This window comes from Nannobrachium achirus, assembly GCF_963921795.1.
Source record: "Nannobrachium achirus genome assembly, chromosome: 1".
Taxonomy (NCBI): Eukaryota; Metazoa; Chordata; class Actinopteri; order Myctophiformes; family Myctophidae; genus Nannobrachium; species Nannobrachium achirus.
In genome coordinates this window covers 46,026,475-46,051,886 of record NC_137810.1, presented here as the reverse complement: position 1 = coordinate 46,051,886, position 25,412 = coordinate 46,026,475, and the positions used below count along the sequence as shown (strand labels likewise).

General features: G+C 43.4%; 2 protein-coding genes across 2 annotated transcripts in view; one reads left to right on the top strand and one right to left on the bottom strand.

The window, feature by feature from the left end:
* Positions 1-658: 658 nt before the first annotated feature.
* Positions 659-7,079, top strand: LOC308292524 (angiopoietin-related protein 4-like). The gene is made up of 7 exons (XM_080734879.1): positions 659-1,194; positions 1,739-1,849; positions 1,982-2,075; positions 4,764-4,877; positions 5,074-5,169; positions 5,518-5,793; positions 6,258-7,079. Exons 1-7 carry the CDS (start codon positions 706-708, stop codon positions 6,428-6,430), a joined length of 1,353 nt encoding a protein of 450 aa, XP_080591005.1. The 5' UTR covers positions 659-705; the 3' UTR covers positions 6,431-7,079.
* Positions 7,080-10,344: 3,265 nt separating this feature from the next.
* LOC308282803 (dipeptidyl peptidase 9-like) overlaps positions 10,345-25,412 on the bottom strand; it is a 31,002-nt gene continuing 15,934 nt past the window's right edge. The window contains exons 10-21 of the mRNA XM_080723190.1: positions 24,969-25,069; positions 23,691-23,868; positions 22,505-22,664; positions 21,740-21,819; positions 21,364-21,534; positions 18,446-18,581; positions 17,658-17,803; positions 17,057-17,203; positions 15,524-15,676; positions 13,773-13,915; positions 12,867-12,978; positions 10,345-12,041 (exon numbers count right to left, since the gene is read on the bottom strand). Of these exons, the coding sequence (XP_080579316.1) occupies positions 11,949-12,041; positions 12,867-12,978; positions 13,773-13,915; positions 15,524-15,676; positions 17,057-17,203; positions 17,658-17,803; positions 18,446-18,581; positions 21,364-21,534; positions 21,740-21,819; positions 22,505-22,664; positions 23,691-23,868; positions 24,969-25,069 (1,620 nt within the window). The 3' untranslated portion in view covers positions 10,345-11,948. The remainder of the gene's footprint in view (positions 12,042-12,866; positions 12,979-13,772; positions 13,916-15,523; positions 15,677-17,056; positions 17,204-17,657; positions 17,804-18,445; positions 18,582-21,363; positions 21,535-21,739; positions 21,820-22,504; positions 22,665-23,690; positions 23,869-24,968; positions 25,070-25,412) is intronic.

The window sequence follows — 25,412 nt, the reverse complement described above, 5'->3', positions numbered from 1 at the left end:
ATACAGACAGCTGATTGCATCATTTTACATTTACTGTAACAAATACATTGTTGTATTGTAGGTTACAGTATATATGAGTAAAGTAAAATGGTGTTGTGGACTGCAGCCAGTTCATATTGAAATAGACTGTGTACTGTACTGTACTGTACTGTACTGTACTGTACTGTACTGTACTGTACTGTACTAGGAATGTGACTTCTTAATATCTATACAAGGAACATGACTTCTCAATGTGGGACAAGAATAATTAAAAAACATTGGCTTTTCATTTGGGAGAAAGTAAAAGTAATACTAGTGTTAGTTGTACTTTTACTTTCTCCCAGATGAGCAAAAGAAACAAGGTTACTTGACAAGAGAGAAAGCAGGAACAGACTGACTATCACAGCTCAACAATGTTTTAGTAGTTTGGTTTGAAAACGAACCAAAATCCAATCCACATTCAAGCCAAAATCACTCAGAAATCATTCAGTGATCACTCCGTTTACTCAGTAAACTCAGACAGCTCACATTGCGTCATAGCAGTTCCACTACCCCCCCCCCCCCCCACCACCCCTTTCAAACAGCAGCCAATCGCGGCGCTCTCATCCCCCAGCAGCGTGGGGACAGGCAGCCTATATAAACAACCTCCACAGACAGCACCCAACTCAAACACCAACACTATCTCTAACCTGACACACCAGTCCACACACACAGCCAACAGAGAAGATGATGCCTTCGCTCGTTGCAGTCGTACTCACCGTCACCGCCGTGGTTCACGTAGGGAGCAGCTTGCCCATGGGGGAGAGGAAAGCGTCGTCGTCGTCCCCGGGGGCGGCGGGGGGCAGGGAGAGGTTTGCGTCCTGGGACGACGTGAACGTGGTGGCCCACGGCATGCTGCAGCTGGGCCAGGGGCTGAGGGAGCACGTCAACAAGAACAAGGCGCAGATGAGGGACTTCAACGCTCAGCTGCAGCTGCTCAACGGCACGCTGGCCAAGCTGGTCCCCCGCCAGGAAGGAGAGGAGACTCTGGCCAAGGCGGAGGACACGGAGAGGAGGGCGGAGGCACTGGCCAGCGAGGTGAGGTCCTCCATGGAGGAGGCCAAGGCCGACAGGGAGGCAGTCATGTCCAGGATGGACGGGCTGGAGGAGAGGATCAACGGAGCGGCGCAGAGGGAGCGAGAGGCCGAGAGCAATGACAGCGGCTCCTTCATCCAGGTAAGAGAGGAGATGTCTGTGTGGATGTTGAGTGATAGTATGTTTGAAATCAAGTGGCCCAGAGCGGAGGAGAGACCTTATTACACCTATTAAAATGTGTTCGGTTTGCACTCAAAGGATCACCATGGAAATAAGCTTTCAAGCTTTTTGTGTTTTACCCTTTTGACTTGACTGAAATGATGGTTAGGTACAGTACCATGCATGTTTGATTTATCAATAAAACGTGAAGGAAAGAACTGTTTTATCCACCAGCTACATGGATAGTTGATTCCAATCAGAATCAACTATCCACTGATATCAAACTGATTACTAGAATGCAGAGGAATCTCCCCATGATCTTCAGTTCCTATTGTATTGTATTGTACATTAGATTAAGCAGTCTTACTACTGTAGCCATGAACCGGACTTGGCAGCCACTGTGTGAGAGGGGGTCGTATGGGTGTAGGGAAGGAAGGCTAGCTACGTGATGCAGTTATAGGTTGATGAAGTGACACCTGACGCTTTGAAGCTCATGAAGTTTTCCGTGTGGTTTGTCTGTCTGCAGAGGATCCTGGAAGCTCACAAGAAACAGATCGATGAGCTGGCGGAGAAGATCAGGCAGCAACAAGACAAGCTGGAGAAAAACAACCTGCACCTACAGACACTGCAGAGCAAGGTACACACACACCTCACACACACACACACACACACACACACACAGGCATACTGTATGGTAGTGAATCATTCAACTACATTATCTACTGGGGATGGACTTTTTACAACGTGTGGACGTTGTGTTGCTTTTCAGGTGGAGGTGCAGAGGAACGCGAGACACCACCAACACAGAGATGAGGAGGCTGCGCTGAGGGAAAACATCACGGAACACAACGAGCCAAAGCCAGGTGAGATCAAATATTTCATGCCTTCAACAAGTGATGCTTTTACCTTGAAACCACCAAAACATTAGCCGGTCAAACTAAAATATATCAATAAACAAAAGCTGTTGAGTGAAGCCTTAATTTTCTCAGTCATACAGCAGCACTAGTCCTTAACCACTTTATTCTGAGGCGAAACATTAAGCCAAAGAAATCATGGGTATTTCTGGGGAAGATATTCGCTAAAGAGGGAAACAAGAGGGAGTGGGCCTAGGGGTGTGCGATATGACGATAATTATCGTCTCGGCGATACAGCTTTGCCACGATAGGCCATTTCAGAATATCGTTTCTCTCGTGATACAAACAGTCATTTAGAAAAGGCTCTGGAATCTGGATATACAGCGAGTGCACGTTCCATGAGTCGCAGCTCGATTGCTTAATTTATACTTCTATAGTACGGTGGTGTAATTCGCCAAAAAGAACAGATCTACAAGCTATAACGTGTCGCGGCTCAACGTGTCGTATAGCTTGGGGATCTGTCCCCTGCTTTCACGGCCCCTCCCCCGGGCAGCACGCAGACAGGCTACAGAGTGTCTACAGCACTGACTGAGTTGTGTGCAGGAGCTGAGGAGCACCGAGCAGCACGGCACACTGGCCCACGATTTAGTTTCACTTTCACGGGACTTTGTAAAGCAGGGATGCAGCTTGGCCTGCATTCTTTGGAGCATATTTTTCATAATGGATGCATTAAACTAACAGGACGCAAACTACTGTACTTATCCGTCCTGCTATCGCTATCAGCCATCTCACTGCTTGCAAAGCTGTGCTGGAGTCTCCACTCTGGCAGTATTGATGAGATGATTTAGATCACCTTGTAAATCCATGCTTCTGTTTTTATTAACTACAAACAAGTAGCTTTTTGCTGCGATTTGTAAAGTGCTTTGTTTGTTATGTTTTCACCATTGATGCATGCGTGTGTCGTCGCGTCTCGCGGTGAAATCGTAGCGTCTATTTTGCGTCTATTACATAATTGGCTTAGTTATAAAACCATGCCATTATTGTTAGTAGAAAAGCTAAAAGCTAGGATGATAATGAGTGAGTAATTCTCTAAAAAGAAAGCTTGTATCATAACAAACCTCCTGACTTTGGTTGGTCATAAGGTAATTTGTTTTCCCTGAAGTTTCAATGGTAAGGCATGGGTTGTTGTCAACCTGTGGGTCGAGACCCCCAGAGAGGTCCCGCCAAATTGTTTTGAAAATAGCCGATCTACAAGCTCACAACACTCAAAAAAACATTTTAAGGGAACCCATAAAACATTTCTGGGACCCATTTGAATGACCTGAACCATCATCACACCAACTAGTAAATATTTTGAGGTAAAAAATGATAATTGTTTAATCAAAAATCTGAATGTTATCATTAAAAAATCATAGATTAGGCTATCTATCTTTCTATCTGCAGCATAAAAATGAATAGATTATCTATAGAATATCTGTGTGGGTCTAATAATCATAATAAACCTAAAAACTCGCATAAAACAGTATCGTGATAATATCGTGTATCGTGATACTGCATGAAGCATATCGTGATAATGCTTTTTGCCAGTATCGCCCACCCCTAAGTGGGCCTAGTAAGCAAGTAGGTCGGAGGAGAGGCTTATTGTCTTCTTCATCACCCGAGAATGCGGGAGTCTATCTATCCCGTACAGAGCCATGGGGGACTCGGGTCAACTAGGTTTTTAAAAGTCCACCCCTAAAGTAGCAAACAACCTTTCCCCTAGTTTACCTCCAAGCCCTCCCCCCCCCCCCCCCCCCCCCCAGGCTAAACACTATGTTTTCTGGACACTAAACGGTTCCAGCTGTCCAGTGTTTGGAAGTGTTGTTAGTAGTAAAACCTTTATTACCAGCAGCAGCGGTACCACACATGGGGTGGAGTGTGTTTTGTCAACCACACTACTTGAAAGCTATGGATGGCTATTATTACTGATGCTGTCAGATATCGTACATGTTGAACACAAACAAATAACCAACTATACCAACAACACCCAAGCTTCATACTCTACGTGGCAGATATCATAACTATAATAATATAACTTATAACATGTGGTTAAGAAAGATAACACACAAAAACATTTTCTGATCATATAAGGGGCAGTTTAGTCATTTACAAGCATTAGCACATTGTCCCCTGTTATGTGAGGTCACTCCATTCTGCACTGTAAGCAGAAAGAAGAAAGCGAGACCTTTGCTCCTGAATTTACAATAGTTAACTTGCTGGCAGTGTGGCTAAAAGTCACTTCAAAGTTCAGAAAAATTAGGACATAAGCCCAACACACCAACACGTGCTCAAACATTTTCATGTCAAGGACCCGCAAATTGATATGTATGGTAGGCCTATTTGGCCACAGACAACCTTTCTGAAAAGATTCTGAGACAGATGAAGATTTGTGTAACAAAAGAAAAAAATCTTGGAACCATGGAACTTGATCTTTAAGAATGGGACATAAAATCCCAAATGTAGGGCGCTCGGGTGGCACAGTGGTAAAGTATCTGCCACCACCGTGGAGGTTTGTGGGCTCAAGTCCACCGTGTTGCATCCGGCTAAACGAACACAAGTGGCCCGTGTTTGAGGGAGGGAAGCATTCATTTGGCATTCAAACGAGAACAATTTGCCAGCCGTTCTGACATCTCTTTGTCCTCCGTTTTGTCGTGCCAGGTCTGGCCAGAGACTGTCAGGAGCTGTTTGAGCGAGGGCAGAGAGCCAGTGGTGTGTACACCATCCAACCTCTCCACTCCCATCCCTTCCCTGTCCTCTGTGAGATGACCGCTGGTGAGTCCAACACACACACACACACACACACACAATATACACTCTTTGTCTCAGAGCTAAAATGTGTTATTCTCCATTATAACTGAAATATTGCCAACTGCGGCATCAAGATTCTATTCATGCGTTGGACAGGAATATGAAAAAAAGTGGAACACATCTGACCTGGTATTTCTCCTCTTGCTTTTCTCGCCTACAGAAGGTGGCTGGACCGTCATTCAGAAACGTCAGGATGGATCGCAGAACTTTAACCAGCTGTGGCACCAGTATCAGAAAGGCTTCGGCAGCCTGGATGGTGAGTCTACATCCATTCTATAACTGGTGGTGGAAGAAGACTTTTTACTGAAGTAAACCACGTTTAGAGATACATTTGTGTGACCATCTGAAAATGTATTTTCAGTTTATTAAACAGCTGATAAGTCACTGAACAATGCTGCCTTCAGGCATGGCATGGAAAGAGAGCATTTGCATTTCTTTCACCATAGTAAAAACAGCATTTATGGTCTGGACAGATAAAAGACAGATTTTACAGACAGATAAAAGGGCAGGGGCTCAAGCCTCCTTTGATGTCTATGTGTGCACGTGCCTGCTGTTCCACATGATGATGTGACTGACCTGGATGCTTCTCTCTTCCCCCTTGCAGGTGAGTTCTGGCTGGGCCTGGACCACATGCACTCCCTGTCCAAACAGGGCCAGTACACGCTGCAGGTAGAGCTCACCGACTGGACAGGAGAGAAGCAGCAGGCTCAGTACCACTTCAGCATGGACGGAGCCAAACACAACTATGCCCTGCACCTGCTGCACGGGGAATCCTCTCCGGAGTCTCTGGAGGCAGTCGGAGCCTTGGGACGTCCCTTCTCCACGTCGGACAGGGACAACGACCTCAGCGACAACAGCAACTGTGCCAAACTCCTCTCAGGTGAGAGAAACAAACCGACCAACATGGTCTAGTCGTCACACAACAGTAGTGCGTTATTGTTTGGTTGAGGGATTTAAACCTTTTACTGACATTCTACAGTAAGGGTGGAACAATATTGGTCGAACTAAATCTATTTAATTGATTATAAACAATAATTGATTTTAATCAAATAATTTATGGGGGTGAATCACAATATGTATTTTAGCATGACACCGTTGAATGACGAAGTATAATATGGACTTTGTGGTTAATCTGATTAATCGATTTGTTTCTAAAAAAATACCTTTACGGTATTTCCATGCAGACTTTTGAGAAGCTCCCTTCTCCATTATTCAATTAACCAAAAATGGATGGAATAATCTCTAAGAAAAGAATCAAATTTAAACGCCTAAATATCATTCAAAGATGCTGCCGTTGGTTGGATCTTGTACGTGTTGAATGTTAAATATTGTTTTGTTTTGCAGGTGGTTGGTGGTTCAGCAGCTGTGGGGAGTCCAACCTGAACGGCAGGTACCCCAGAAGACACAAGCGGGCCAGAGCACAGCAGACCATGTTCTGGAAAACCATGACGGCACGCAACAACCCCCTCAGAACCACCACTCTGAAGATCATACCGGCCGCCAGCACACACCAATAATCTGTTATTTTCAGCTAAAGCCTTCACCACAATAAGGATGCTGGGGACCCCCTGGGGGCCACACTACAAGCTTACAAAGCAGATGTGTTGTAAGCTCGTAGATCTGCCATTTTACGGAGTTAACAACTTAAACCCTCTAGTCTTAGTCAAACGGACTTGAGTAACAAATACTCAAGACATTTACTTGATACAGTAGGCTACTCAAGTAAATGTGGGCCTACTTACTGTCCACCACTGATTAAAGGCAAATATTTGTACTCAAATGAGTAAAATATGAACAGCAACAAACTCTAAATGCATGCTACAGTCAGAGAGTTGCATAAGGAATCATATTGCTAACTGTGATATGCGTAAATATCAGTGATCTAAGCTGAAATGATCACTATTTATATGCTATGCTATATGTTTTACCTCACTGTCTCAGTGTAATAATTCAGTCTTACTAACTGCTGGAACAGAATTCCCTTTATAAGGGCTATGTAGCACTTCTAAATGATTTGACATGTTTTGTTTTTTTGTGTAATTATTGTCATTGTTTTATATTTACAAGCTTCGACTTATATTCAGACCAAGACTACTGTACAGTTGTTTTTATATATTATATTTGAATGTTAAAAATAAAGAAATCTTGCAAATCTTTGAGACACTACTATGCAATGTATCATTTGGTCCAAGCTTCAGTTGTAAAGAGTACAACAGCTACCCCTAGTGGCGGTAGTCATGGGTTGATCATAGTCAAGAAACAACTAGGCCTATATTACAGTATTTGTTTCACACCATAGAAGCTAAACCCATTCATAATATGTATTGTAAACCCTTCCATAAAGGGGGATACTTTATGTATTTGTGGAAATAAATCATCACATACCATTGCATGCATGTAACAAATAAGTAATGAGAGACTAATCTTGTGGATGATATATAGGCAGGGTGACAGTTTGTACCAACGGGTCCCCAAAGGACCCGCAAAATGATATGTATTTGGCCAGGGATCTCAAAATATTTAGTTCCAGGGACCCCCCAGGCCCCAGAAGCAAAATGTCAGTTACAAATGTTCGCTTAAAAAAATAGACACATTCAAAGATTTGCACACATTTTCACGAATTTTCAAAAATAGCAGATCTACAAGCTGTGAGCTTGTATATCTGCTATTTTTCAATTGCTAAAGTCTAAAATAATTCCAGGTCCCTCCACCTTGGGCCCTAGTAACTCAATTCCCCCCCCCCCTTGTGACGCCCCTGAATCCCCCGCCCCCACCAGTTTTCCAATGCTTATCATCCCAAAGGGCTTTCCAGATTATAAGGTCTGTGACAGAATGAGTAATTCACTGATAAAACTACTTATTGTCTATCAATTACACACCCCATGAAGCCTGGAGTTCATGGAGATTCTGATTTTGTCGCATTCCTGAGCCAATAATTTGAATTGAACGCTTCGGTGTGTAATTCAGTGTTTCTCAACCTTTTTTCTGCATGGGCACACTTTTCATGTCCCAAGAATCCATGGGCACACCAACATAACACGGGGGTGTAAAGATCGCCACTGTCGGGAAGAAACCTTATATCTCCAAGTTTCAAATTTGTACGTTTCTTCGCAAAGTAAAGCCCTGCTTCATCATACAAGGCCGTCGCCCAACAGTAGTGAAAACAGCAGATCTACAAGCACACAACGCCTCGCGGTGATAAATAAAATACTGGCTTTCAAGCAGTTTCAAGGAGCACACTTGACCCTTCTCAGGGGCACACCAAAGGTTCCCAGGCACAGTGGTTGAGAAACACTGGTGTAATTGATAGTGTTTATAGTATTTTTGAGGGATGAACTTCTCTAAAATATCATCAACAAAGAACATTGAAAAACATTCTATTTTTTCCACAAAGCAGCTGCAGTTTACATTTAGTTTAAGTTGAAAAGTGAAGGCTAATTTATAGGCTACTTGGTCAAAGAGTGTCAACAAATACTAGGACTGTTTGTGGAGGAGATATAAGTGGCCACTTAGCCTGGAAACCAGACGAATATGCCAGAGCCAAATCATCAAATGCCAGAGTTGTTTCAGTCCGTTTGGTCGTGCCAGGCAAGTGGCAGTTCTGAACAGTCAGCCGAATCTCAAGAAAGCACAGCCACATAGGGAAAAATGTAATAAATTAAATAAATGAATCAAATAAATTGAACTCACATCATGGGGCATCAAGCGCCTCAAGAGTGGCCGCCAGGGAATCAGAAGGGTCCCACCTTCTCGGTTAGATGTCCGGCTTCCCCTGGCTTAGTGTCCTTGAGCAGTGGTTCTCAACCTGTGGGTCGGGACCCCAAATTATTTTGGGGGTCTCCAGATGATAAACTTAATGTGCAACTTTGTTTTGTCACTCAACAGTAAACAAACCAACATAAAGTTTAAGTGCATAGATAGAGGGTAATTTCTAAAGTGACAATTTAAGGACTTTTTAATACCTCTAAAATGACAAATTAAACATTGGCCAAATTGTCAAATAGTAGAGGCAGAAATTGTGAAAATAGCAGATCTACATGCTCACAACGCCGTGAGCATGCATGTAGATGTGTTATACAAAACGTACTGTATTGCCTCAACTCTTAGTGCTCATCAGGGTGGGGGGGGGTCCCAGTTAAAATATGGTTATTTTGGGGGTCCCCAGTTAAAATATGATTATTTTGTGGCCTGAAAAGGTTGTCCTTGAGCAACAAGGACACTGAAGTCCTTTAACTGCTCCCAGTGAGCAGGTTGGTGCCATGCATGGTTTCATCTGCTGTGCATGCATGTGTGAAATGGGTGAATGTAGAGCAATTGGAGAAAGGTGCTATATAAATGCACCACTTATATGCAAGTGTACTTACCATTTAGCAACCAACCATGCGGGTAAAGACTAGGGTGGGCCGGTAGAACTGAATCCAGGGTTCCCACACATTTTACCAATTAATTTCCAAAACTTTTCCAGAATATTTAACCCAATTTCCAGGACTATATAACAATAATTCAGCTCAATAACAGGTCGCTTACTCCTATGTGCAATGCCCAAAGACAGGTAGTGTATGATGCCAGTGGTTCTCAACCTTTTCAGGCCGTGACCCCCAAAATAATCATATTTTAACTGGGGACCCGGCCCCCTGACGAGCACCAAGAGTTGAGGAATTTTGTATAACGCAGTTCTATTGTGAAAATAGCAGATCTACATGCTCACGTTGCGAGGCGTTGTGAGCATGTAGATCGGCTATTTTCAAAATTTCTGCCTCTAATATTTGACAATTTGGTCCATGTTTAATTTGTCATTTCAGAGGTATTAACAAAATCAATAACCAAAGACTTTTCCAGTACTGGAAAAATATTTTTCCAATTTCAAAATATTTCCAGGAATTTCATGACCGTGGGAACCCTGTGAATCAACCGCCAGTGAGGAACCCCCACCGGTAGGACCTCCTCCCGCCCAGGTGCCGCCCCAGCACGTAGGATTACATGCAATTACCAATATCACCCTCCACGCCCTGCTTCCCTCCCTGAAAACCGGGCAATTGTGTTCACATTTTAACGTTTCCGATTCCTTAACGGTTCCTGTTAACCCAAATGGAACCTTAAAGTTACAAAATGGAACAAAATGGACCCATTACATTTGTACACTCAGTTATGGGGGTCCTTGAAATGTAAAAGTTTGAGAACCACCGGTACTGTAATTGTAGAGCAGACGTGAAGTCCACATAACCAGCTATAACAATGTGATAAAACCAGTTCTGGAAACGATTCCAAATGTGATGGAACCGATTACCGTTACTCTATATTGGATTCGATTCGCCCGGATCCCAACCCTAGTAAAGACAGACAATACTACAGACGGTGCAGTTAATAAAACACTTTAAAAATGGATAGATTTATTTTTTTAGACCTTTTTATTTTATCAAGATACATTATAGAGACAGGAAATTGAAGCCAGAAAAGGAGAGACACGTGAGACATGACAACGGGAGTCGGATTCAAACTCGGGTCGTCTCGTCCCACGAGAAGCATGTGGTCCACGGCGCGCTGCACTGGCTGAGCCACCAGAGGGCGCCCCATAAGAAGTTGTTTATCGTCACATAGGTTTTCATTCATTTCATTTGGGCAAGTCTGCAATGTCCTCTACAAGGCACTGTAGTCTGCCAAATGTGGCTTCCATTGTATACTGTATGACCTAGAGCTGGGCCATATAGGGCAAAATCTAATATCACAATATTTCGGACCAAATACCTTAATACCGTTACAATGACCCAACAGGTCAACTTGATGCAAAATTGGCAGCAAAAAACAAAACAAAAACATTGTGGCAAGATGTTTAAATAATTCAGCACTTCAGATGCACATGAGATGAAAGAGCTCAGAAATACAACATTTATAGACTTGTGAAACAATAAGAAATCGATAAAAAATATTCTCTTCTCAACAATACACACTTAAAATATTTGAGGCAGCACATGATGGTCCGTTTTCTTTTCTCTAAACCATTTTTGCAACCACAATGGCACACCGCGTGAAAAATATATTGTTTGTCATCGTAACAAATCAACTATCAGAGCAAAGAGGAAGCAGAGAGTAACTGTAAAGTGATTGCATGTTTACATAATTCTCTTTTATGCGTAAAAAAGTAGCAAGCATCTCACGCGTTGTGATTTTCATTCGCTGAAGGCTATCCTCCGTTTAAATCAGGCACTGCCGCTGTGCATCGAGTCGGTCCACGAAAAACAACACATTACATGAAAATCCAAATGTAAACAAAAACCACCACCGTCATTGCCCAGATCCTTGGACAAGGCCTTCCATATAGGTTCTTTTACGCACAGTGTTTTCCGTTTGAACTGACTGAACAAAGCAAGTCTCTAGTCGTGGTGAGCATGGCTGGGTGTGGTTTGGCGTAGCGGTACGGTACGATCTAAATCTCTCACTGTGCCAAACGGTGTGGGTGTTAACCGGAACGACCCCAGCGTCCGAGACACCATCCATACCAAAGACAGCAGGAGAAACCAAAGACAAACAAACTTCGACTGATTTCCTGATATCTGTGTCTCGTGGGCATAGGAGACCAGAAGTAGGAAGGCTATGTCTCTTTAACTCCAATGGAGAAGTGGATGACCACACCCACTCAGGAGACCTTTTGATACTGGCCCTTATCTTGGCATATCAAGGATCTTTGGATGTACTGCAGCGAGATCACACCGTTGTTGTTCTTACCGACGACGATCGGAGGAGGATTTCCACGTTGTCTGGTATTTTCATCCGCCCCTGAATGTGGGGTTTACAGAAACAGCTTCTGTCTGAGTCGTACAGGACAAATGACAGCCGTGTTGGACTTGGATGTCCCGATCACATTACAGGAACCGGCGGCAGCCAATGGGGGACGAGAGACGGACGACAGGGACAGACAGGAGGAGGAAAACGAAGGCGTGGAAGAGATCAATGAGGGCAGGAGGAGAGAGAGAGAGAGAGAGAGAGAGAGAGAGGAGAGCTTGCGTCTGATCGGTGTGGACTGTGGAGTGGCAGAAATCACAGGTTCTGCTGCAGGAAGTGAAGGAGGGAGATCTCATAGTGTTCCCCGGACTCTGGGCAGCGGATGCTGTGTCTCTCGTTGGGGTAAATCTGGAGAAGGAAAGATCAGGAGTGCCAACAGTTAGACTCCAACTGTTAAGAGTCAAAATCCCATGTAGCTGTCTGCCGAGCGTAGAATAGATGCAGGATGGATATTCTGCATCTAGCTTAGAGCTTAAATAAGAGCTTAAATAAAATCTTTGCTTCTGGGGGGCCCTGGAACAAACCATTGTGAGATGGGGGCCTGCGGCCAAATACAAATACATTTTGGGGGTCCTTGACATGACAAGGTTTGAGAACCACTGATATAGCAACATACGTTTTTATCAGAAAACTGTTAGGATTTAAAATGCATTTGTAGAATCGGCCTATATCAGTGTTTCTCAAACTTTGTCATGTCAAGATCCCCCCAAATGTTTTGTTCCAGGCACCCACACCAGAAACAAAGACTTTGAGTTAAAAATGTTGGCAATAGTCAGTACCGGTTCAGAACTCTGGACAGACAGCACCCTCTGCTGGTCTGGATTATATCACCATGTGTCCACAACATCATTTCCCTGTCAGCTTTCCTACTAAGGTATTTGATATTACGTATTTGTATAAGATGGTAAACAATAACAATACCTGTCCATTATAATTGTTTTTAAATGTATTGATAGCGTTTTATTTTAGGGCATGTAACACATAGGCTATAATGGCTGACACAGTTGGAGTACCCAGTTCGATTCCCTGACCGGACAAAGACACAGTGAAAATAAGGAAGAAAAGCCTGCCAAAAATAACTTTCAAAATGACTAGTACCAACAGCCGACAAGCTTTTGGCCAGAAAAGGTTTAGAACCAGTGATGTAAGGCAACATAACAAACGTAACATTACCTGCAGCTGGTAAGGCTTTCCAGCTCGTATCAGTTGTGAGACCAGGAAGTTGGTGTGGAAGAAATGAACGTTCTCGTCCAGAAACCCATGGAGGATCAGCAATCTGTTAGGCCTGCATGGGAGAATACAATTGTTTAGCATGTTTATTTAATCCATCATTTCAAGGTGTGTGATGATTGATCATCAGCAGTCTTCTAACATACAATCCAGGAAGCCACATAGTACAGTTACCTCTAAAACACAGCTAAAAGTGTAGATATTATTGAAGGGGTATTTTTGTGAGGAGTTTAGTATTATACAGCAGGGGTTTTCAAAGTGGGTGACGGGGCACCCTGGGGTGCCGTGACGGCAGTCCAGGGGTGCCGCGAGATAGTTTGATTATATTTGGAATTTATTTGGACACTTGAAAAAATATTTAGTATCATTTTAAACGTGAAGAACAAGAACAAAAGTTATTTTCAGTCAGTTCTAACCAATTAATGGTTATTATCTAAATGTTTTCCTTGCATACATAATCACAAAAATATCGTCACTGTTGGGCAGAAACCTCGTATCTCCAAGTTTCAAAAGTGTACGTCTTTTGGTAAAGCAAAGCCCTGCTTCATCATACAAGACCGTCGCACAAAACAAGTGAAAACAGCCGATCTACAAGCACACAACGCCTCGCGATGCGAGGCGTTGTGTGCTTGTAGATCTGCCGTTTTCACTAGTTTAGTACATTTTATAGACGATAAATACAAAACGAACGGTTTTGGACATACAAGGTTTCCACCCGACAACGACGATATGCTATAAATATAAGGTGCTGGGAGTGAAAATTATAATGTAGGGGTGCCTCGGATTAAACAAATATTTATGGGGTGCCCTGAGAAAAAAAAAAAGTTTGGGAACCCCTGTTATACGTACTCATTAGGCAGCTTGTTGACGTGCAGAGCCACAGAGCCAGTCTCGTAGCCCTCCTGGTTGTTCTCGGGAGTGTCCATGTAGCGCTCTGTGTAGCCGGTGTCATAGGCCATCCACAAGGTCACCGGTGCTCCAGCCACCGCCACCTAAACAACACATTGAATACTTTATTAACAAGATTGGAAACGGTACAGGTAGTACGGTCAAAGGTTATGCTAAAAGGTTAACAAAAAACATTGTAGCTTGAAGATCCACTTTTCTCACCATTTGTGTGTGACTCAAGGTATCAAATAATCAGACCAATCGATGTGGCCACGTATTTAATCGAAAAAGTAATGGATAGAACAATGGGTAACAATCAGGGGGCCAGTTGTCCGGATTTAAAATTACGCAAACGCGGAACTAAGACTTCCTATGATTGGCCGCTAGTTGCGCTGTTCTGGTACCAAAAGCAACATGTTCTCCATAGGATTCCATTAATTTACCCCGAACTATTACGTAAGCAATTTACCCCGAGTGAGAGGACATTATGCTCTCATAATGTCCGCAGTGAGGGTGTTATCGGACGAGGCGCAGCCGAGTCCGATAACACCCTCAATCAGGACATTATGAGAGCATAATGTCCGACCCCGAGTGGTAAATAGCTTTTCTACCACTTTTTCCCGTATACATGAAAGAAAACACATAGTTGTAACTTGCAAGGATCTTAAGTTACAATCATTATTGCCTATAAAACTTCCGCGAGACAGCAGATAGTTCCACAAACAACATCTTCTACTCACCAACAGATGGCGCCAACTCCATACTAATCCATGCGTCTAGCTTACAGCTAAGCTAACGTCAGTTAGAAGTACCGTTCCGGCCGTAAATAGAGGCTGTTCGCTTCCAGAAAGGCATAGGTTCAGAGAAAAGGGGCTTTAAAGTTGGCGGATTGCATTGGATCCAAATAAATCGGCGACTATAGCATGCACGTTAGTAAACATAGGACCGTTGCCACCGTCATTTGTTGGTTGGGGGAAAGGTGTTCCGACTACCTCCTGAAGTCCCCGGATGTACACTGAGGCGCATTGATCTCGGACACACAACTTTGCGGCAGTTGTCCTCTCATAACCTCCGGAATTTAGCCAATCAGAATCCAGTATTTGAACACGTGACTAGAAAAAGTGGTAGAAATTTGATTTTCTTACCTTAATAAACATTGTCATAAATACTTTATGGTTCCTGTCGCTAGTTTAAAGCCTCGTTTCAATCACCATGATATGCTTTTTGTGAAAATATGTTCCAATTTATGTTATAATTGATGTTAAAGCAGGGTATGCTGTAGGAAGGGCTTGTGATCATAGGCTTGTGATGATTCTTCTTCGTGTGCTTAATTAGCCAGTAGCTATGCCCCTCCCAAAAAGCTTTTGTCCAATGCCAGCTTAGAATAACTTCCTGCTTGCCAAGGTTTGCCTTGGCAACTGCCTTGGCAAGCTGCCGGTTGCTAAGCTAGCATTGGACAAAAGCTTTTAGGGGAGGGGCTAATTTTCGGCAAGCTCAAGACAATGTCCCATGTATCCCTGCGGTTGCACGTGACCGTTGGCAGCCAATAGCATTCCTTGGGTAGTAATCGTTACCATGATGGCGACACCCATACAAGGGCAAAAAAGGTGTCATTTTCGCAGCATAGAAACCAATGGGTTCCCACCGTCTATATTTTTTACAGTCTATGATGGTACCAATATAATGGATAGTCGGAGGCCTAGTCTTCTGACCTTGAAGATGTCTGGCTTGCGGATGAGGCCCATCAGAGACAGGAAGCCTCCATAGGACCAGCCGTGGATGGCCACACGACTCATGTCCACAAACTTGTACTTGTCTGCAATGTACTGGAGACCTTCCACCTGGTCGTCCACCTCGATCGTACCCTAGAGTCAAACACAACAAATTACAACAGCTACAGTTTTATAGTGTTACAATTCACATTTTGTCAGCTATTTTATTTCGTTTCATCACTTGTTGGTGCGGTTGCCCCTGCAGGGCAACCAGACTATAGCACTTGTCCGACTTTATTCCATCTTCTCCAAAGTAAACTGTATTTTGCCACGCTACTACTCCCACAGTTTTGGTGGCACACACTTGGGCCATATGTCAAATCGACCGGCTTCATCGAGACACACATGCGTGCTATTTTGCAAAGAGATACGTTATATATAGTTTAATTTATACAAACGTATTTGTGAACTTTCTCCATTGACTTTAACACTTTGCAAGCCACGGGGAGCCCCTTAATATTAAAACCGGAATATACCGGACATCTGAGCAAGGAGTCTCAGCTGCGCCGTCTTTTACCGTACTGGGTCATTAAAAACGAAATAAATGATTTTTATCCGAAAATCGGCGATCGTCTAACCTTCCCTAGTCACCACTCGTCCATCGATAGCGCATGGCTCGTCTGACATGAAGCAGAAGTGACGTCAGGTCCATTCCTTGCAGAGGCTTCCCAGCAGCCGTCCATTTTCTGTTTATACGTTAGTGCTAGTATAGCAGGAGCGCTGGGGGCTATGCGAGCAAAAATGCTCATATCTACTCTTGAGTCATACGTGGATTATTTGAGCTGACGTTTACGTGAACGGATCGCGCACGCGAAACGCACGGGGATAAGATGCGTCGGCCGAAACCCCCACTCTAAGCCAATGCAGATTGAAGAATTTCACTGGGAACTGTGGTGAGTATACAACGGGGATCGCGGTATGGTAATGGGGGATGAAGACCACGTGATATAGCGCTGAATGTCTTGTAAAATGAATGCGGTTCAGATCATAATATAATAATAGAAATTTCACGGCTAATCAACAACAAGCCATTCTATTTCGGCTGGCAAAGTGTTAATTACAAATCTTACTTTTCCCAAATATGGAGATGGCTGACATCATAGATGTCTAACCATCATAGACCACCTGAGACTGACACAGTATGTCCATATATGGGCTTTCCAAGATATGGGCATAAGATTGATACCATCAGGGATCTCCATACAGTATATGGGCATAAAGGGCCAAGGACTGACAGAGATCTCCATATATGCCCAAAGGTCAAATTAGCCTTTGTGATATTGGGGGATGAACAATTAGCTCAAGAACAGATATACTATCAGTATAATATAACTTTTATGCCTTTTCTCATTTGGCTGATCAGCTGTAACACTTTTAACCCCATTTTCCCTTTTTTATTTTTTTTATTCTTGTACGTAGTTACTGCACTCTATGGCCTGAAATATGAACCCTGCATCCATCCGTTATCATTACCATTCTGTTCTTCACTGCTCCTTCAAACTTGAGTCCTCTCTGACAGGAGCCTCGTCCATCGATGACCAGCACCACGTAACCCAGAGCGGCCAGCGTGTTCAGACGGAGGTACTTCACTCCTTTATACGAGTTGTTCACCAACTGGACCTAGTACCCAACACAGCACAACATGCAAATATACCGTTTAGCGCGAAACAGAAAGCAACAATATCTGATGTTGTGGATGAAAGGTGTGCAACAGTTTACCCAATTGATTTAATCAATTTTTTAACAAAGTATAGATTTTAATAAAAGAATCTATGTCGGGGCAGATCTACAAGCTCACAACGCGTCGTGATCTTTTAGATCGACTATTTCCACTATCAATGTTCTTTTTTAAGTATAATGTAAAGTTGTCAAATATGTCAGTAATTTCTTTGTATATTTAGGCTATGTGTCATATCTAACATGTGCAACTTCAAAGCCTAAAAGCCAAACAGAAATTTTATTGTCAACAACAAATACACAATTAAATCGTTAATCAAAATTATTTGAGTGACAATTAATGGTCATGTAAAATGTCATAATGGTGACAGCCCTAGTTGTTGGTCAGCGGGTTCACCTGAGGCCCGCCGTAGACAAACAGGACGGTGGGGTGCTTCCCCCCTGGCTGCAGGTTGCTGGGCTTGTACAGCATGCCATAGATCTGGAACCCTGCCTTCCCTGTGAAGTCAAAGATCTCTGGAGGGCTGTAGTCTGGTCCTGATCCTGAGAGAGAGACAGAGAGAGAGACAGACAGAGAGAGAGAAAGAGAGAGGCTTAGATGGTTCACAGTTTGCATATTATTTTGGGGTAGTTGATGCTTTATTTTGTCAAGACTTCAACCACAGTAGTTGATGCTTTATTTGGTCAAGACTCAAGACTTCAACCACATGAAACCTAAGGTCCTATTTTCGGCTATTTTCAGCCAAGAGATTTGGTGTATATGTGTGTGTGTGGGGGGGGGGGCTAGCATAGACCCCTGGGGGGACTCCGGTCAAAGTATATAGGGTTTATGTGTCAGGAATACACATATGTCACATCACAAATTCACAATTAGGGTTAGGATCTTTAAGGATTTTAACGATTCCGGGTCCTTAACGGTCTGATTCTCTTGGTGATTGGTCCTTGAAATTAAAATGTTTGAGAGCCACTAGTATTGTAACTGTCTGGCAGACGTGAAGTACACTATAACTAGCTCTGACAGTGTGATCAAACAGGTTCATGGAACGGTTCCAACAGATTTCAGGTTCCTCAATGTTGGATCCGCTTCCTTTGGTTCCCGGATCACAAACCCTAATCACGATATTACAATATCTAGTCTAATCATGACATGTAGTGTTATTATACTGGTACCAGATGGGTACTCACCACTGGACTCCAACAAGCTAGCCCTGAACTCCCCTTTTTTGTGCATGGCGTCGTCCTCGCCGCCGGTCATCCTGAAGACGTGGACTACGGGCGGATCCTTCACGCTGCTGTAATGACTGATAAACATGTCAAAGCCCTGAGGAGAGGAGAAGAGGAGACGTGGTGAGAGAGGGACCAGGTCAAAGGGAGAGGCCTCACACCATACAGCGACTAAAGCACAAGGTATCTGTGTCATTTTACATAATGGTGGAACGGTAGCAGATATACAAGCTCATAGCGTGTCACTTTCTGCAGCGCTATGAGCATGTGCTGTTAGCATTTGACATTTGTATAATCAGCCTCAGCTCTTAAAGGTGATACACCATGAAATTTCACTTTTCCTATTTTAAAACCTTTTTTTGGGGTCCCACTAGCACCTTCTATCCTCACAAAGTCCCATTTCTGACCGTTGTGTCTTTCTCTGGTTTTGGGAAGGCGGAGGTTAAAAGCATCCCACGGGAGAGAGGCTCTCTATTCAGGAGTGGTAATTTAGCCTCAAACCTTTTGAAAAACGTTTTTGGGACAAACAATATGACATAAATACTTTTTAAATGCATGGTGTATCACCTTTAAAGGAAAATGTCGTTGTAATGCAAGCGAACGGGCTCCGGAAGTCCCACGAGAGACGAGATTTAAACGCAAGTTCAAAGTTCACGGATTTAGGGCAATAATGGCGACGGATACACGCTCTAGGCATTATATGCCATAGGCAAGTAGTGAAAATGGACTTTCGAGTGAGATAAATAACCCAGAGATAAATTCAACCCAGCGGTATTGAGCCCTGTTCGGGTAGGACGTGCAATCCAAAATGGAATATATTGCTTCTTTTGAATAAACAACTGCTGGACCATCATTTTGATGACCAAAAAGATACTTTTAAAAAGGTAGGAAAGCCGTTTTTCCCAGACATTCTCCTTTAATGGGTTAATATGGCTTGAAAATCAGTTGAATGCAAAGGTTTTTTTAACTGTTGCAGCCCTAGTTACAGTGCCAAAAAGTTCAACTTCTGCTGAAATTCAACCCAGACAAACAGCTGTGGCCTGGCCGACACAGACTGCTACTAACTGGCTGCTTCCTGCATGATCACACTCACACTCACACGACACACACCTCATCAAAAGCACAACTAGTCATCGTGTGTGCGTGTCTGTGTACTACAAACCTAAAAGTTCACTAGTTATTTTCCAGAGTGCTGAATAAGCAGTAAAAGTGCAGGTGTGTACAGTGGAGGCTGTCTAACCTGCAGCCAACTCCATCCATAATACCCCTCCACCCACAGTCCCATCCCGCCGCACTCCCCCCATGGGCTACACTCCTGCTCTGACCTACATATAAGAATGGAGATCTGAAACTACACAAATACCAGCTGGAACGTGCTAGAAGAACATCTTAGAACCTTTACTTTGGCGTTGTGTCGTTTTGAGAATACATAGTATTTTGGGGCGCTTCTCTGGGCCTTCATTCGACAGTTTCAGTAGAGAGAGAGCTATAAAATAATTGAGAGTATGGGAGATGCAGTGTAACGGTCTGGCCGACCCGGGGGTCTAAACTTGGGACTCACTGTCAGGCGTTAGAGCCTAGGTGTCATGTACCCTTACCACTTGGCTATCGCCACATATCGGTTATTTTTCTTTTCTTTTTAAGCACCACAGTGAAACAAAACAAATGTTTTCGCAGTAAAGTTGAGAGCATACACCTTTTAATTCTGTTCTATTCAACAGACAAATATTTAAATTACATGAAGAATGTCAGTCCAAGAGGGGCCAGCTATTACTGTACAGTATATGTGTAATGTATTGGTAGACAACACTTGATGTAGGATGTGTCTGCATCCATAAAATGTTAAGCATTTTTACAGCATGGCTCTGCTGGAGTGTAGCATCCTGTAAGAGGGTCTGTATGGTCTGTCTTGTTCATCTGTGTTTTACACGTTTTATACTTTTTGAAAACTGGAAGTCGATGGGGCCGTGTCCAGGCTGAAACCTTGACCTAGTTTGTAGTCATACCATCACAGATATGTGTCAGATGACACATGGAGTCCAAGATCCACAACGGAGCCATGTTGTTCCCAATGGCTACCATGAGATCCACACAATTGGATTATTTATATTTTAACTCTTTTACTGCTTCGGACGTTCCCGTTCGCCCCAATTTTTACCCAAGCGCGCTGCCAATACGGCTCGTTCTTTTTACCTTGTTTGATGACAGTAAGCTGATAACTGGTCGCGCTGCCGTGTACTGTAAAAAACATCTCCCGTAACGCTGCTCTCAAAAATCCACCACCCGTAAACAATAATGGAGTCCCAAATCACTTCCTGGCTGTTTTCTGTGGATCTGATCTAGAAATGCATTTCTATGATCTGAATGGATGGCAAGCGGAGCAGCCCAATTCACATTAATTCTTTGTATAAGGCTGCCCTCTGCCGCCAGCTTGGTTAAAGTACAAATAATACATCCAATGAAAAAAGTGTTTGGAAATAATTAATGGATCATTTTCTATAACATCGCAAAGGTAAGCTGCTTTTTGCTGGCACCAGCCCCAATGGCAGTAGAACTGTTAAAATCAGAAATCTCAGACAATATCTCGTCTTATAAAACAAATGACAATATGGATTTAACATCAATATGTTGCCTCGCTCTAGTGACACGTGACAGATCATGACCTGCATGGATATACCGTCACATCAAGCATTGTGGCGCGCATCAGTGATTCTCAACCTGTGGGCTGCTTGTTAAGTGGTGGGCGGGCCGCGAACGCTTTTTGAGATTTTCAAGCGGTCCTGACCCTGATCCAGAAAAGGTTTGAGAACCACTGCTGTAAATAGGAGTAGCGTAGCGTGCATCAGGCTTTGTCCTGTGTGTTGTCCTGAGGTGCTTACCGGGCTCACGGAGACGGAGTGGGAGAAGCCAGCCTTGGTGAGTCTGACGATCTCCCCCGGAGAGGCGTAGTTCACCACGTACAGGTGGTGCTCCAGAGGCGTGTCCTTGGTGCCCTGGAAGTACACAAGGTCCGTCTTCTCATCCACCCAGATGCGCGGCGTGGTCGAGCGCTGAAACCACACACACACACCACATTGGTTAACAACCAATAGGAAAGAAGAGCTGTGGTTGATCGCACAAGCATTTCACTTTCAAGACCACAACAGAAGAACAACATGGGAAATGTACAGTATGCATCTGATGCATTGGCTACAAAATAAAAATTAACCAATTAAAAATAAACAGCAGCACACACTGAGCTTCTTTCCATGTTACCTTTGCACCGTGATTGGCCAGGACCTCCCATTCTCCACTGGTGAGTGTCAGCTCCTCTTTGACTGGACACCTGAAGTCATCTGAAGAGAAGAGAAGCAGTCATATTTTATATAATGTGGATGTATTTGATCATTGCTGGTTTTGACATCTATGGTGCCTTACTGCCTTTCCACAGTTGCAGACGGTGCTCTTGAGCAGGGCATTGAACCACACACTTGTTCATTTAGGGTTACTAGTACTGCCTTTGTCCCCATGATGTCCCCCGTCCCAAAATGATCTTGTGTGGCGAGAATGTGACACACATGATAGCAGCCTGCAGTTAATGCTGGTGGCATTAACTTTAGAACCAGCTTGGTGACAACGGACCTTCAGTAGTGTGTGCATGGTGTTGCCTTCAGCATGTGTGCGTGTATTAGGGGTGGGCGATATGGAAAAATAATATTTTTCCAAGCTGTATCACAATACACGATTGTATCACGATTCTTTTTCATGGTTACTTTTTCAAGTTAACAGTACGGGTCCATTTGGTTTCATTTGTATACTGTCAGAGTTAAGGGGAGACCTTGACATTTTAAAGTTTGAGAACTACTGATTTAGACCAAAATGCAGGTTTAAATGAATTCTGCAATGAATCTCTGTATTAACAGCAACTTGTATCACAATATAAATGATATCTCTGAAAAGGCATATCATGGAGACATAGTATCGTCTCAACGATATTTATCACCATATCGCCCACCCCTAGCGTGTATTGTGTTGCGTTACCTTCAGTGTATGTGAATGCGGGGGTCCAGGTGAAGCTGCCCTGTTGTAACTGGGAGGTGATTTTATACAGATGACTGAAGCCAGTCTTGGACTCGTTCACTGTGATGAAGGTGAACTCCTCTTCACTGGTTTGGATGAACGGATGGAAGATGTCATGAACCTGCAGACATTTTTAAATGTGTAAAACAGTCACAAAAAGTGGACAAAAAGAATGCAGTTACAGCTGCTATTTTGTAACCATCTGGTGTCAAGTGTTCTCAAAGTGTGGGGTCTGGGAGACCTGAAGGGTCCTTGAGGGGGTTCCAGGTCCTTGAGAGGGTTCCAGGGGTCCCCAGCTAAATTACAAACATTTTAAACACTTCTTAACACTTTCCTCTGTTTGAAAATGAGACGTTCATGACAAGAGTGATTTTTTACACAAATCATTTATCTATTTCTTCTCGGGTCAGGACCCATGTGGCTAAATACATATCATATGAACTAAGGGGTACTTTACATGAAAATGTACTAGGGATGGACAATCAACCGAAAACCTATCAAAACCGACACAGATTTAACCTCAACTTAAACTTGCTCATTCATGTTAATAATGGAGAAGCTTTTATCATTTGTGACACTGTGGTCACTAATGATAAATTAAATCTCTGGTCTGGAAAATGGTGTGCAGGCTCTTAGTTCTATTGGCCCAGCACCCACCGTCGATGTGCGTGTAAACAAGTATGCTTTGAATTAGGGGTGGGCGATATGGAAAAATACAATATCACAATATTTTCCCAAGCTGTATCACGATACACGATCTTATCACGATTCTTTTTCACGTTGGTTTTTATGGTTATTTTTCAAGTTAATTGACAAAAACTAGACTCTCTGGGTTCCTTTTGGGAGGTACAAGTATGTAACTCTGACAGTATACAAATGAAACCATTTGGTTTCATTTGTATACTGTCAGAGTTAAGGGGAGACATTTTAAAGTTTGAGAAAATTGATTTAGACCAAAATGCAGGTTTAAATTGAATTCTGCAATGAATTATTGTATTAACGATTAAACAGGATTTCTTACAAGGCTCCCTCAATTGTATCACGATATATACGATATCTCTGAAAAGGCATATCGTGGAGACATTGTATCGTCTCAACGATAATTATCACCATATCGCCCACCCCTACTTTGAATTGAATGACTCACATTGATCCAGATGTCGGAGGTCTCCTCGTAGACGATGTAGGGCTGGACCCCCTGGGGCAGAGCCTCCAGGCGGGCCGTCCTGCTGGCCTCGTCTTCACCCACGGGGACGAAGAGAGCCGGAGGGAGCAGGACGATCTGCTGACGCTGCTGAGGTCTGTCCATCAGCGTGGCCCAGGCACTGAGACAGAGACAGAGAGTTACTAGGGCCAAGGTGGAGGGGCCTTAATTATTTTATACCTTAGCTATTGAAAAATAGCAGATATACAAGCTCACAGCGCGCTGCAAGCTTGTAGATCTGCTATTTTTTTAAAGTTGTGAAAATGTGTGCAAATGTCAAAAAACATTTTGAGATGGGGGTCCGTGGCCAAATACATATAATGTTGGGGGTCCTTCACATGAAAAGGTTTGAGCACCACTGACATAGAAACACATTTTCACGATTTTTCAAAAATAGCAGATCTACAAGCTCGCAGCGCCGCACCCCTCCCCCTATGAAGAACATTCATGGGGGGCCCGCAGTGAATCCTTGTACCCAGGGCACAAAATGTGGTGAGACACCCCGGCTGAGAGGGTCGGAAACACTCGGCTGACGCCTCGTGTTTCCCAACGCCTCTTAGCCGGTGTATACTACCCCGGTAACCACTCGCCTCTTGTGGCTTGCTTTAGTATAGTAGGTGTTGAGCGACGTTCGCGACCCCCCAAACATTGAATCACCATTGCACCACTGGTAAAACCACCAGGGATGTTTGTTTATTTCTGGAACACAGTTCTTATATGATGTGATCTAAGATTGCCCGATGGGAAGTTCAATACAAAAGATTACTCCAGCGACAGTGATGTCAGACTTCGGTGCTCTATATCAGTGGTTCTCAACCTTTTCGGCCGCGACCCCCAAAATAATCACATCTGGGGACCCCCCCACCCTGACGAGCACTAAGACTAGAGTTGAGGCATTACCTTTTGTATAACAGGGTTCTATTTCTGCCTCTAATATTTGACAATTTGGCCAATGTTTAATTTGTCATTTTAGAGGTCCTTAATTTGTCACTTTAGAAACGTGCAGATACCCTCTATACACTTAAACTTTATGTTGGTTTGTTTACCGTTGAGTGAGAAAACACTGTTGCACATGAAGTTAATCATCTGGGGACCCCCCAAAATAATTTGGGGACCCCCCTGGGGGTCTCGACCCACAGGTTGAGAACCACTGCTCTATATTTACGCCTATAATGACGTGCCTGAAATAGGGAGGCCAGGTTGAATGTAGGAGAGACTCACTATTTTCCATCTTGTGTCCATCCAGCTCTGGAGATGTACTCTGTTCCAGGGAACAGGGTGGTGAAGGGTGCAAGCAGCTCCTTATCCTGAGTGCTCACAATCTGAGGGACAAAACAGCACAACGTTTCAAACTAGGGCTGCAACTCATCCATTGTTTTCTTAACGATTGCATTACTTTTTCAATTAATTTAATCGATATGTGCAATGTTTAGCTCTTTTTTTTTTTTATATACGGTTAAAGCGATTAGTCTGATTAACCACTTAACCAATGTCACGTTGTGAGGTTGTACATATGCTATTTTCGGTATTTCTAACTCATTTGTTACCCAAATTCCATTCTTTTTATTATTGTCTAAAGGCAGTTTATTGCCAAAAACACAAAGTGGCCCGTAGTCATGAACTTAAGGGATATTCCACTTTCAATAGGGAGCAGTGGAAGGGCCT